The 13,224-nt window shown below is 44.1% G+C and overlaps 1 protein-coding gene across 6 annotated transcripts in view; it reads left to right on the top strand.

The window, feature by feature from the left end:
- LOC110526878 (aminopeptidase N) overlaps positions 1 to 13,224 on the top strand; it is a 72,805-nt gene that overhangs the window by 6,584 nt on the left and 52,997 nt on the right. For 2 of the 6 annotated variants that reach the window (XM_090222055.1, XM_090222054.1), the window contains exon 2: positions 11,336 to 12,070. In XM_090222055.1, the coding sequence (XP_090078181.1) occupies positions 11,460 to 12,070 (611 nt within the window). In that variant the 5' untranslated portion in view covers positions 11,336 to 11,459. Of the gene's footprint in view, positions 1 to 4,853; positions 4,994 to 8,299; positions 8,540 to 11,335; positions 12,071 to 12,399; positions 12,408 to 13,224 lie in introns of those variants that run through there. The other 4 variants (XM_090222056.1, XM_090222057.1, XM_090222058.1 and 1 more) reach the window with 4 other exon arrangements.

The following is a 13,224-nucleotide window of genomic DNA, read 5'->3' as shown; positions in this document are numbered from 1 at the left end:
TTGGCTGTTATAGATCCCCTTCTGCTCTCTGTATCTGTGATTGGCTGTTATAGACCCCCCTCTGCTCATTTTCTTCTCTGATGCACCTTATGTCTAAACTTACAGTGAAATTATCTTGATTGGTCAACATCTGAACTGGTGTTGGTTAAAGCCGGTGTCAGATGAGCGGGGGCGGCAGGGTAGCCTAGTGGTTAGAGGATTGGACTAGTTGGACTAGTAACCGAAAGGTTGCAAGTTCAAATCCCCGAGCTGACAAGGTACAAAATCTGTCGTTCTGCCCCTGAACAGGCAGTTAACCTTCTGTTCCTAGGCCATCATTGAAAATAAGAATTTGTTCTTAACTGACTTGCCTAGTAAAATAAAGGTAAAATATACAAATCTATGAATCTTACCCAGTTGATTGACTCACCCACTCGCCCAGATAAATCTACCCTGATTGATATCATATTGACAAATATTCCACATAAGTATGCTGTTGTTGCTGTTAGAAATACTAAGATTCCTAAGACAAACCTAAGAGAAATGAGAAATGTGAAGTATTTTAATGAGCAGGAATTAACACCCATCACAGGGACGTTAAAATTCAAATCTCTCCCGCTCTCACTCGAGACCCTTCCAGGGCCCGCTTGATAAAGAAACAAGCCCCCGGGCTTTGTCTATAGACTATAGACTCTATAGACTGATACATATAGACCACAGGCTTTGTCTATAGACTCTGATACAAAGGTGGAGAAGAAAAAGGTCAAACGCTTCGTTAAAGCCAAGCCCACTCAAAATCTGACAAGTCCATCAGCTTCCACCTTGAACAGAAATGGCACATCACGTCGTTGCGAGCGACCACTCCACTTTGTGGGGAATATGTCCACTTACCACGAATCTAAACGGCCATTCCTGGAAACAGTCCTGGAAGACGGCTTAACTTGTGATGCGCTAATTGATTCGGGTTCGACAATATCCCTTATCTCTCAAACATTGTTTGATGATCTTAAAAGGGCTTTGAAGTCAACTAAACGTTGGTTAAAAATGGTACGATGCGACACTACACTTCGAGAGGTCACTCAGACTACCTCGCCTCTCACATTGAGAGTCATGCTGAAACTACACTTCAAGGACGTATCGCTCGTCTACCCTGTGTATGTTACCAGCCTCGAAACTGTAACCCTGCTACTTGGAGCAGACTTGATGGATCAGTTACTCCCATTGATGGATTGGAAAACCAACCAGGTATGGTCACAGGCCACCGTGCCTCCTCCACTGACCATACTGTCTTCCCCTAACGCTAGCTGCAACGCAGTCATTCACGAGGGGTATCTGTTGAAAGAACCCCCTGGGAAAAAGACGTTTAGAAACCTCTTGGGGCAGAATCCGATCCAAGGAGATATTACGATATCTCGTCACATTCCATCAGCCAGCCTGATTGACCATTCTTTTCATGATTTCGATTCAGCTGTCTCTGTGAATAAGCAACTTCCCTCCTCTTTGCAGTAATGCAATAAGGTAGTTGAGATGAACTCCTCTTGCCCTTCGGACACTTCCGCAAGCACTGCAGCCGTCTCAGCAAGAAAAACATTGATGCGCAGAGTATACTCTGCTTCCGATGATACACCTTCCGCGTTGTTGGGGACCCCTTGTCACCCCTTACAATGACACTAATGGCGTCAGTCCAGCAACTGACCCGATGACTCCCACTGGTGAAACACTTTGCGATATCACAGAGCGATATCCTCGTCTCAGTTGGCAGCTACTGAAGAGGTTGCCACACGTGGACGCGGTGGTGACTGACATGCCTCTACAGCCACTGAGGGTGTTGAAGCACAAACACCAGGAGATTTGGTTGGAAGGTTACAGCCATTCTCATAACGCGGCCGCTGACAACTCGTACATAGGGTCCGACCTTTTCGTTTGTACCTCAAACACCAACACCACCCGCTGGTTTAGGGGTCCGGAGACATAAAGGGGGGGAATAGTAGCCCATACTCATGATGAGCCTCATCGAGGCCGGTGGGGGGGTTGAAGCTACGGAAAACACCGTACGAGGCCGCCAGAGCATAAATTAAATCTAGTTGTAAACTCCCCTATGAGAACAGTGAGGCGCAGACAGGCCCCTAGATGGGGATTATCTTAGAACACATCTAAGATAGTACTGAGGTGGACCACACTGGTCGTAAAGGAAGTCTAGTGGACTTGTCCACCTTCAAACAAATGGCAACAATAATCATTCCTTGCCATGTGTAGGTTCAACTACAATACAACTAGTAAAATGCTCCAATCATGTGTTCCGGTAGTATAATATTTCAGAATAAATCGGTAAGATAACTGGTCCCTTTGAGCACCAGTACCAATACCAGCGACAGTCAGTCTAGCTACAATCAGTAAGAAGGTTAGAGACCTAACCAATCAAATTACCCTTGACAATAGCGACATAGGAGTCACTCAGAGTGCAACATGTGGAAGGGAATCTCCAGTGCACTCTTCCAATGGTTAACACACATGTCACTAATAAATAGAATCCTCCATTCAGGAGGAAAATTATTAGAATCATTAACCACGATCACACCACGTACGACTGGTCTAATACTTAGAGTACTTCCGTCGTGAGGTTAGCTCCTCCGTGGATAACATAGCTATGAAGTATACTTCTTCATACCTCCCGCCACTACGATAGTGGAAGACAGTGACTGCTAGTAAAACCACTACAGACTCCCTCGACACCAATTCTGACTGACCTCCAGACATTGACCTGAAAGTTACCTGACTACATCAGACTCATTCTGGAGAAGTTGTAATCTGCCAGGATACTTGGTTTTCTTCCCTTGACATGCGCGCTTGTGTAGCATAAACACACATGCACAACGGAACATCCAATTAGGATTTATGCTAGGATCACTGAAGGGTCCAAGCAAAATACCAGCCTTAGTAAATAAAGTTGAACATTTACTTCTAGGCCTTTGACTCTACAGCACTCACCAGTTTTCTTCCCAGAAGTCCATAGGTCATCCCTGTAGACTGCCCAAAACTAGTGCCTTACAGCTGTAAACGTATCATATAGTTATCAACTTAGGTTAGTGCCTAAGCAACACACCAAGTAGGAAAACCCCAGATATGAGAGACAATGCCATGCTAGTCATTTTGCCAGAACATTGGACGTACAGTATATAGAATACAGTCCAGTGAGATGATTTTTGTGTGAGAACTATATTTTGTATATCTTTTGTTTATGCTTTCATTCCTTTTCGGTTCAGTTCCTTTGACACTTAGGAAGTGATAGAGCCATAAACAAAGTCCCCATACAACCATCACGTAGTGCCACAACGCCGCTCATTGGGGAATGAATGTAATTACAGTGCCTTGCGAAAGTATTCGGCCCCCTTGAACTTTGCGACCTTTTGCCACATTTCAGGCTTCAAACATAAAGATATAAAACTGTATTTTTTTGTGAAGAATCAACAACAAGTGGGACAAAATCATGAAGTGGAACGACATTTATTGGATATTTCAAGTTCAATTTGGTTTCATCTGACCAGAGCACCTTCTTCCACATGTTTGGTGTGTCTCCCAGGTGGCTTGTGGCAAACTTTAAACGACACTTTTTATGGATATCTTTAAGAAATGGCTTTCTTCTTGCCACTCTTCCATAAAGGCCAGATTTGTGCAATATACGACTGATTGTTGTCCTATGGACAGAGTCTCCCACCTCAGCTGTAGATCTCTGCAGTTCATCCAGAGTGATCATGGGCCTCTTGGCTGCATCTCTGATCAGTCTTCTCCTTGTATGAGCTGAAAGTTTAGAGGGACGGCCAGGTCTTGGTAGATTTGCAGTGGTCTGATACTCCTTCCATTTCAATAGTATCGCTTGCACAGTGCTCCGTGGGATGTTTAAAGCTTGGGAAATCTTTTTGTATCCAAATCCGGCTTTAAACTTCTTCACAACAGTATCTCGGACCTGCCTGGTGTGTTCCTTGTTCTTCATGAAGCTCTCTGCGCTTTTAACGGACCTCTGAGACTATCACAGTGCAGGTGCATTTATACGGAGACTTGATTACACACAGGTGGATTGTATTTATCATCATTAGTCATTTAGGTCAACATTGGATCATTCAGAGATCCTCACTGAACTTCTGGAGAGAGTTTGCTGCACTGAAAGTAAAGGGGCTGAATAATTTTGCACGCCCAATTTTTCAGTTTTTGATTTGTTAAAAAAGTTTGAAATATCCAATAAATGTCGTTCCACCTCATGATTGTGTCCCACTTGTTGTTGATTCTTCACAAAAAAATACAGTTTTATATCTTTATGTTTGAAGCCTGAAATGTGGCAAAAGGTCGCAAAGTTCAAGGGGGCCGAATACTTTCGCAAGGCACTGTATATATATTTCATGAGTGTGCGTGCGTTGTTAACATCTGCCTAAGTTACTGCCCAGATCTTCCAGTCTGGACGACGACCAGACGACGGGCCCATGGGAAGCATCCTAAATGACACTACGTTAGATACGTTCACACCACAAGTTAATGATCGTAAAGACAGAACCTATCGGCCCATGGGAAGCATCCTAAATGACACTACGTTAGATACGTTCACACCACAAGTTAATGATCGTAAAGACAGAACCTATCGGCCCATGGGAAGCATCCTAAATGACACTACGTTAGATACGTTCACACCACAAGTTAATGAGCAACACACTGTATCCAAACCAGTAGTCCATGTTGTCTGTCCCAAATGAAGCCCTATTCCCTAAGTAGTGCACTATTTCTGACCAGGGCCAATCGTGAAGTAGTGCACTTTATAGTGTGCCATTTGGGACGTATACATGACCTGCTGCTTGGTTTGGATGCAGTGTGTTTGTCATTACCTTGTGTTGTGTGTTTGTCTCATGTAATGAAAGACTGGCTGTGGCTCAGATCAGCTAGCAGACAGACAACTATCAGCAGAGCTGTTTAGTCTTCAATCAGAGACCCATCAAGCTGCTAAGCTGTTGCCAGGTGTATCAACAAGGTAATGTGGCCTGATATTACTCTGTCTACCAATAAGAGGCTGATATTACTCTGTCTACCAATAAGACCCTGATATTACTCTGTCCACCAATAAGAGGCTGATATTACTCTGTCTACCAATAAGAGGCTGATATTACTATACCAATAAGAGGCTGATATTACTCTACCAATAAGAGGCTGATATTACTCTGTCTACCAATAAGAGCCTGATATTACTCGGTCTACCAATAAGACCCTGATATTACTCTGTCTACTAATAAGAGCCTGATATTACTCTGTCTACCAATAAGAGGCTGATATTACTCTACCAATAAGAGGCTGATATTACTCTACCAATAAGAGGCTGATATTACTCTGTCTACCAATAAGAGCCTGATATTACTCTGCCTACCAATAAGAGGCTGATATTACTCTGTCTACCAATACGAGCCTGATATTACTCGGTCTAACAATAAGAGGCTGATATTACTCTCTGTCTACCAATAAGAGGCTGATATTAGACTCAGAACTGGCTGTCTGCACCATGTAACCTGATATTAGACTCAGGCCTGGCTGGCTGCACCATGTAACCTGATATTAGACTCAGGCCTGGCTGGCTGCACCATGTAACCTGATATTAGACTCAGGCCTGGCTGGCTGCACCATGTAACCTGATATTAGACTCAGGCCTGGCTGGCTGCACCATGTAACCTGATATTAGACTCAGGCCTGGCTGTCTTTCTGTCTCTCTCTCTCTCTCTTTCTCTCTCCTCTGTCTCTCTCTGTCTCTCTCTCTCTGTCTCTCTCTCTCTCTCTCTCTCTGTCTCTCTCTCTCTCTCTCTCTCTCTCTCCTCTCTGTCTCTCTCTCTGTCACCACTCTCTCTCTCTCTCTCTCTCTCTCTCTCTCTCTGTCTGTCTGTCTCAATTTCTAGCACACTGTTTTCTTCTAGTTGAGATGTACAAAAGACCTTTCCTCTATACTGACTGCTTTCTCTCTCAATTTCAATTAAATTCAGTAGACTTTATTGACATGACAAGTTAAATGACTTACATTGTCAAAGTATACATATAACAACAATGGTGGGACCAACAGCAATAACAATAGTAGTAGTGGAGATGTGATTACCATTAACAACAACAACAACAATAGTAATGAGAATAATAATACATTAAAGCAATGGTAGTAGACCAGTGTCAACATGACTGAGAAGACACATGACCTGGTAGTAGACCAGTGTCAACACGACTGAGAAGACACATGACCTGGTAGTGGACCAGTGTCAACATGACTGAGAAGACACATGACCTGGTAGTAGACCAGTGTCAACACGACTGAGAAGACACATGACCTGGTAGTGGACCAGTGTCAACATGACTGAGAAGACACATGACCTGGTAGTGGACCAGTGACAACATGACTGAGAAGACACATGACCTGGTAGTAGACCAGTGTCAACATGACTGAGAAGACACATGACATGGTATGAAAGACAAAACAAAACTAAATGGGAAAAATGATTGACATTGGCACTTTTCACTGGCTGTCCCTCAGGTTGTGGCAGGAGGACATATATTTGGCTGTCAAAACTGCACATTTTGGTTTTTCACCCAATAAATATTGGATTTTAGTTTCAAATTCTGGGAAAGAATTTGGGAAAGAAATATTATCTTAGGTCTGAGTATTTGTCATAGTGTAATAGGAAATGCAGCTCTGTCTCAACCTCTCCCCTGGAGCAGAGTGAGCACAGCCTGTCCTCTCTGGGCAGCCAGGTTTGTCTGTGTATCGACCGGTCTCTATAGGCAGACTGTCCTCTCTGGGCAGCCAGGTTTGCCTGTGATGACCGGTCTCTATAGCCAGACTGTCCTCTCTGGGCAGCCAGGTTTGTCTGTGACGACTGGTCTCTATAGCCAGACTGTCCTCTCCGGGCAGCCAGGTTTGTCTGTGACGACTGGTCTCTATAGCCAGACTGTCCTCTCCGGGCAGCCAGGTTTGTCTGTTACGACTGGTCTCTATAGTCAGACTGTGCTCACTGAGTCTGTACCTAGTCAGTGTTTTCTATCAGTCACAGTGGTCAGATAGCCTGACACCATGTACCGTCTGTTTAGAGACAAATAGCATTGAAGTTTACTTCGATTTTTTGTGGTGTCTTTCCAAAATTATATATTTTTCATTTTGCTCTATGGGGTTGGTTTGGGTTTGTGAACTGGGCCTCAGAACCAGCTGGCTGAGTTCTGTCCTGAGGCTCTATGGGGTTGGTTTGGGTTTGTGAACTGAGCCTCAGAGCCAGCTGGCTGAGGGGACTCTTCTCTGGTTTCATCTCTTGACATTGTAGAGCTGTGTGATGGATGTTTTGGGGTCACTTGTTTTTAGATGGTTCTACAAATTAATGTATCTTTTTTCTATTTGAATGAGGAGGGCCCAGTTCTGCTCTACATGAGTAATGTCTTTGCACATGCAATTCAGTCTTGCAAAACTCTGCATGTGACTCTCTGTGACGCCCCTCCCACTCTGTGAAGATCCTCCCACTCTGTGACGATCCTCCCACTCTGTGAAGATCCTCCCACTCTGTGACGATCCTCCCACTCTGTGACGATCCTCCCACTCTGTGACGATCCTCCCACTCTGTGACGATCCTCCCACTATGTGACGCCCCTCCCACTCTGTGACGATCCTCCCACTCTGTGACGATCCTCCCACTATGTGACGCCCCTCCCACTCTGTGACGCCCCTCCCACTCTGTGACGCCCCTCCCACTCTGTGAAGATCCTCCCACTCTGTGACGATCCTCCCACTCTGTGACGATCCTCCCACTCTGTGAAGAACCTCCCACTCTGTGACGATCCTCCCACTCTGTGACGATAATCCCACTCTGTGACGCCCCTCCCACTCTGTGACGCCCCTCCCACTCTGTGACGCCCCTCCCACTCTGTGACGATCCTCCCACTCTGTGACGATCCTCCCACTCTGTGAAGATCCTCCCACTCTGTGACAATCCTCCCACTCTGTGACGCCCCTCCCACTCTGTGACGACCCTCCCACTCTGTGACGACCCTCCCACTCTGTCTGCCGAATTCTCTCTCTTTGCTCTTGTTTTCCTTAATAGGAAAATGCAGCTGTTCCCCATTCATTGAGGATACTCTCCATGCAGACACAGACAGATTATGCTCTTCTTGCTTTCTCTCAGCTCGTTCACAGCCATGTGAAAGCTACCTGTGTTGCTGATATTTAGTCCTAGATACGTGTAGTTTTTGGTGTGTTCTAATAGAACTGTGTCCAAATATAATTTATATTTCTAATCCTGATTTCTGGACCTTTTTTTTTTCTTAGATTAACGGTCAGAGCCCAGGTCTGACAGACCCTCCTCCTTAGTGGGAGACAGCAGCACCAGGTCTGACAGACCCTCCTCCTTAGTGGGAGACAGCAGCACCAGGTCTGACAGACCCTCCTCCTTAGTGGGAGACAGCAGCACCAGGTCTGACAGACCCTCCTCCTTAGTGGGAGACAGCAGCACCAGGTCATCTGTCTACAGCAGACACTTGATTTCAGGGTTGTGTAGGGTGATACCAGGTGACAGTCTTCTGTTTCGCAATTTTTATTTTATTTTTAACCTTTATTTAACTAGGTTTTAAGATCAAATGATTATTTTCAATGACGGCCTAGGAACAGTTAACTGCCTTTTTCAGGGGCAGAACGACAGATTTTTACTTTGTCAGCTCGGGGATTTGATCTAGCAACCTTTTGGTTACTGGCCCAACACTATAATCACTAAACTACCCTGCCGCCTCAAAATGTCGATCTTAAATAGTGTTGGACATATTGCGCAGCCCTGTTTCACTCCACGTCCCTGAGGGAAGAAGTCTGTTTGCTTGTTGCCAATTTGAACCACACATGTGTTTTTAGTGTACATTGATTTAATAACATATGTTTTCCGTCCAATACCACTCTCTGTTAGTTTATAAAAAGAGCCTTGTGCCAAATTGACTCAAATTCTTCAAAGTCAAAGGATTCAAAGTCTACAGAACACGTGTAGATTGTGCCTTTGTTTTGGTGTGCTTGTTTGTCAGTTAGTGTGGAGGGTGGAAATGTGGTCTGTTGTACCATATGTTTTTACAAATCCAATCTGGTTCAGTTAGTGTGGAGGGTGGAAATGTGGTCTGTTGTACCATCGGTTTTTACAAATCCAATCTGGTTCAGTTAGTGTGGAGGGTGGAAATGTGGTCTGTTGTACCATCGGTTTTTACAAATCCAATCTGGCATCTGCGTAGGACGTTGTGTTCATTAAGACAATTATGTAGTCTGCTATTTATGATACTGCAGAGAATTTTCCCCAAGTTGCTGTTAACGCAAATTCCTCTAATTATTTGGGTCAAATTTGTCTACATTTTTATTGATTGGTGTGATCTCTCTCTGTTCTCTCTCTCTCAATTCAATTTCAATTCAAGGGGCTTTATTAACATGGGAATCATATGTTAACATTGCCAAAGCAAGTGAAATAGATAAACAAAAAGTTAAATAAACAATAAAAAATTATCAGTGAACATTATACTCACAAAAGTTCCAAAAGAATAAAGACATTTCAAATGCCAGTGTTTGTGGGTCTGTGTAATCTGAGATAGTCAGGTATTCTATCACTGTGTACTCTGTTTAGGGCCAAATAGCATTCTTGTTTGTTCTGTTTGTTTTGTAAATTCTTTGTAATGTGTAGTAGTAATAAATCTTTTTGTTTTCTCATGATTTGGTTGGGTCTAATTGTGTTGCTGTCCTGGGGCTCTGTGGGGTCTGTTTGTGTTTGTGAACTGAGCCCCAGAACCAGCTTGCTTAGGGGACTCTTCTCCAGGTTCATCTCTCTGTAGGTGATGGCTTTGTTACGGAAGGTTTGGGAATCGTTTCCTTTTAGGTGGTTGTAGAATTAACAGCTTTTTTCTGGATTTTCATAATTAGCGGGTATCGGCCTAATTCTGCTCAGCATGCATTATTTGATGTTTTATGTTGTACATTTATAATACAGGATATTTTTGTAGAATTCTGCATGCAGTCTCTCAATTTGGTGTTTGTCACATTTAGTGAATTCTTGGTTGGTTAGCGGACCCCAGACCCCACACCTCATAAAGGACAGTTATTTAATTCATTCAATTATTTTTAGCCAGATCCTAATTGGTATGTCACATTTAATGTTCCTTTTAATGGCATTGAAGACCCTTCTTGCTTTGTGTCTCAGATCGCTCACAGCTTTTTGGAAGTTACCTGTGGCGCTGTTTAGGCCAGGGTATATATTGTTTTTTTGTGTGCTCTAGGGCAATGGTGTCTAGATGGAATTTGTATTTGTGTTCCTGGCGACTGGACCTTTTTTGGAACACAATTATTTGTTATCTTACTGAGATTTACTGTCAGGGCCCAGGTCTGACAGAATCTGTGCAGAAGATCTAGGTGCTGCTGTAGGCCCTCCTTGGTTGGTGACTGAAGCACCAGATCATCAGCAAACAGTAGACATTTGACTTGAGATTCTAGTAGGGTGAGGCCGGGTGCTGCCGACTTTTCTAGTGCCCGCGCCAATTCATTGATATATTTGTTGAAGAGGGTGGGGCTCAAGCTGCATCCCTGTCTCACCCCACGGCCCTGTGGAAAGAAATGTGTTTTTTTTGCCAATTTTAACCGAACACTTGTTGTTGTGTACATTCATTTTATAATGTTGTATGTTTTTCCCCCAACAACACTTTCCATCAAATTGTATGGCAGGACCTTATTCCAAATTGAGTCAAAAGCTTTATTGAAATCAACAAAGCATGATAAGTCTTTGCCTTTGTTTTAATTTGTTTGTTACTTAGGGTGTGCAGGGTGAATACGTGGTCTGTCATTTGGTAATTTGGTAAAAAGCCAATTTTACATTTGCTCAGTACATTGTTTTCACTTTTTCGCTGAGGAAATGTATGAGTCTGCTGTTAATGATTACGCAGAGGATTTTCCCAAGGTTGCTGTTGACGCATATCCCCCAGTAGTTAATGGGGTCAAGTTTGTCTCCACTTTTGTGGATTGGGGTGATCAGTCCTTACTTCCAAATATTAGGGAAGAGGCCAGAGCTGAGGATGATGTTAAACAGTTTAAGTGGAATTTGTGATCTGTTGTTTTATCATTTCATTTAGGATACCATCAACACCACAGGCCGTTTTGAGATGGAGACTTTGTATTTTGTCCTGTAGTTCATTCAATGTAATAGGAGAATCCAGTGGGTTCTGGTAGTCTTTAATAGTTAATTTTAAGATTTGTATTTGATCATCTTCCTCTCTCCCTCTCTTTCTCTCTCTCTCCCTGTCTCTCTCTCTCTCTGTCTCTCTCTCTCTCTGTCTCTCTAAACTAACACCACAGGTCCACAGACAGGCTAATAGTTGATCCTTTAACTGAGGAGTGAAAAGACAGAGCATAGCCGAGTCCCGGAGACCACAGGTTGCTCTGCCATCTCCCTGTTACCACCTCCAGCAAGGCATCATCCATGGCTAAAGGCTTCTACATCAGTAAGAACATGGGGCTAGCAGGTCTTCTGATGGGGACTGTAGCAGTGGTCATCATCATAGCCCTGGCAGCAGTCTACGATAAAGAAAAGACCAAGAACCAGAATAAACCTGTGGATGGTGTGGCCATGTTGACCACTGCCTCTCCAACCACCTCCTCCACCCTCTCCACTCCTAAAGACCCCTGGGAACACTACAGACTGCCTGACTCCCTGTCTCCTGTCTCCTACAACATCACCCTCTGGCCTCGACTGGTTGTCAATGCCTCTACTGGCCTCTACATCTTCACAGGACAGTCAGCTGTGGTGTTCCAGTGTAAGAAGGACACAGATCTGATCGTCATCCACTGTAACAAGCTGAACCTGACTCTGCTCAACGGCCACCATGCTAGACTGACTGGCCTGGATGGAGCGACTGCTCCCACCGTAAAGACTAGCTGGCTGCAGGTGAAGACGGAGTACCTGGTCATTCAGCTGAATGGGAAGCTAACTGCTGGGAAGTCCTATAGACTTTCCACAGACTTCCAGGGAGAGCTGGCTGATGACCTGAAAGGATTCTATAGGAGTGAATATACAGAAGATGGTGGTAAAAAGTAAGTACCAACTGATACTAGATACAGTAGACCCCTGGATGATACTAGATACAGTAGACCCCTGGATGATACTAGATACAGTAGACCCCTGGATGGTACTAGATACAGTAGACCCCTGGATGATACTAGATACAGTAAACCCCTGGATGATACTAGATACAGTAGACCCCTGGATGATACTAGATACAGTAGACCCCTGGATAATACTAGATACAGTAGACCCATGGATGATACTAGATACAGTAGACCCCTGGATGATACTAGATACAGTAGACCTCTGGACGGTATGAATCCTCTCAGCCCTACCTCTCTGATACTAGTCTGATGGTGGTAAAAAGTAAGTACCAACTGATACTAGATACAGTAGAACCATGGATGATACTAGATACAGTAGACCCTTGGATGATACTAGATACAGTAGACTCCTGGATGATACTAGATACAGTAGACCCATGGATGATACTAGATACAGTAGACCCCTGGATGATACTAGATACAGTAGACTCATGGATGATACTAGATACAGTAGACCCATGGATAATACTAGATACAGTAGACCCCTGGATGATACTAGATACAGTAGACCCCTGGATGGTACTAGATACAGTAGACCTCTGGATGATACTAGATACAGTAGACCCCTGGTCCTTCCTCTCTGATACTAGATACAGTAGACCCCTGGGTGATACTAGATACAGTAGACCCCTGGTCCTTCCTCTCTGATACTAGATACAGTAGACCTCTGGATGATACTAGATACAGTAGACCCCTGGATGATACTAGATACAGTAGACCCCTGGATGATACTAGATATAGTAGACCCCTGGATGATACTAGATACAGTAGACCCCTGGTCCTTCCTCTCTGATACTAGATACAGTAGACCCCTGGATGATACTAGATACAGTAGACCCCTGGATGATACTAGATTCAGTAGACCCTGGATGATACTAGATACAGTAGACCCCTGGATGATACTAGATACAGTAGACCCCTGGATGATACTAGATACAGTAGACCTCTGGACGGTATGAATCCTCTCAGCCCTTCCTCTCTGATACTAGATGCAGTAGACCCCTGGATGATACTAGATACAGTAGACCCCTGGATGATACTAGATACAGTAGACCCCTCTCTGATACTAGATACAGTAG

The sequence above is a fragment of the Oncorhynchus mykiss genome, chromosome 26 (assembly GCF_057628025.1).
Source record: "Oncorhynchus mykiss isolate SJ-2025 chromosome 26, ASM5762802v1, whole genome shotgun sequence".
NCBI classification, from domain to species: Eukaryota; Metazoa; Chordata; class Actinopteri; order Salmoniformes; family Salmonidae; genus Oncorhynchus; species Oncorhynchus mykiss.
Note: the sequence above shows the minus strand (reverse complement) of the source record. Positions and strands in the feature narration are given on the sequence as shown.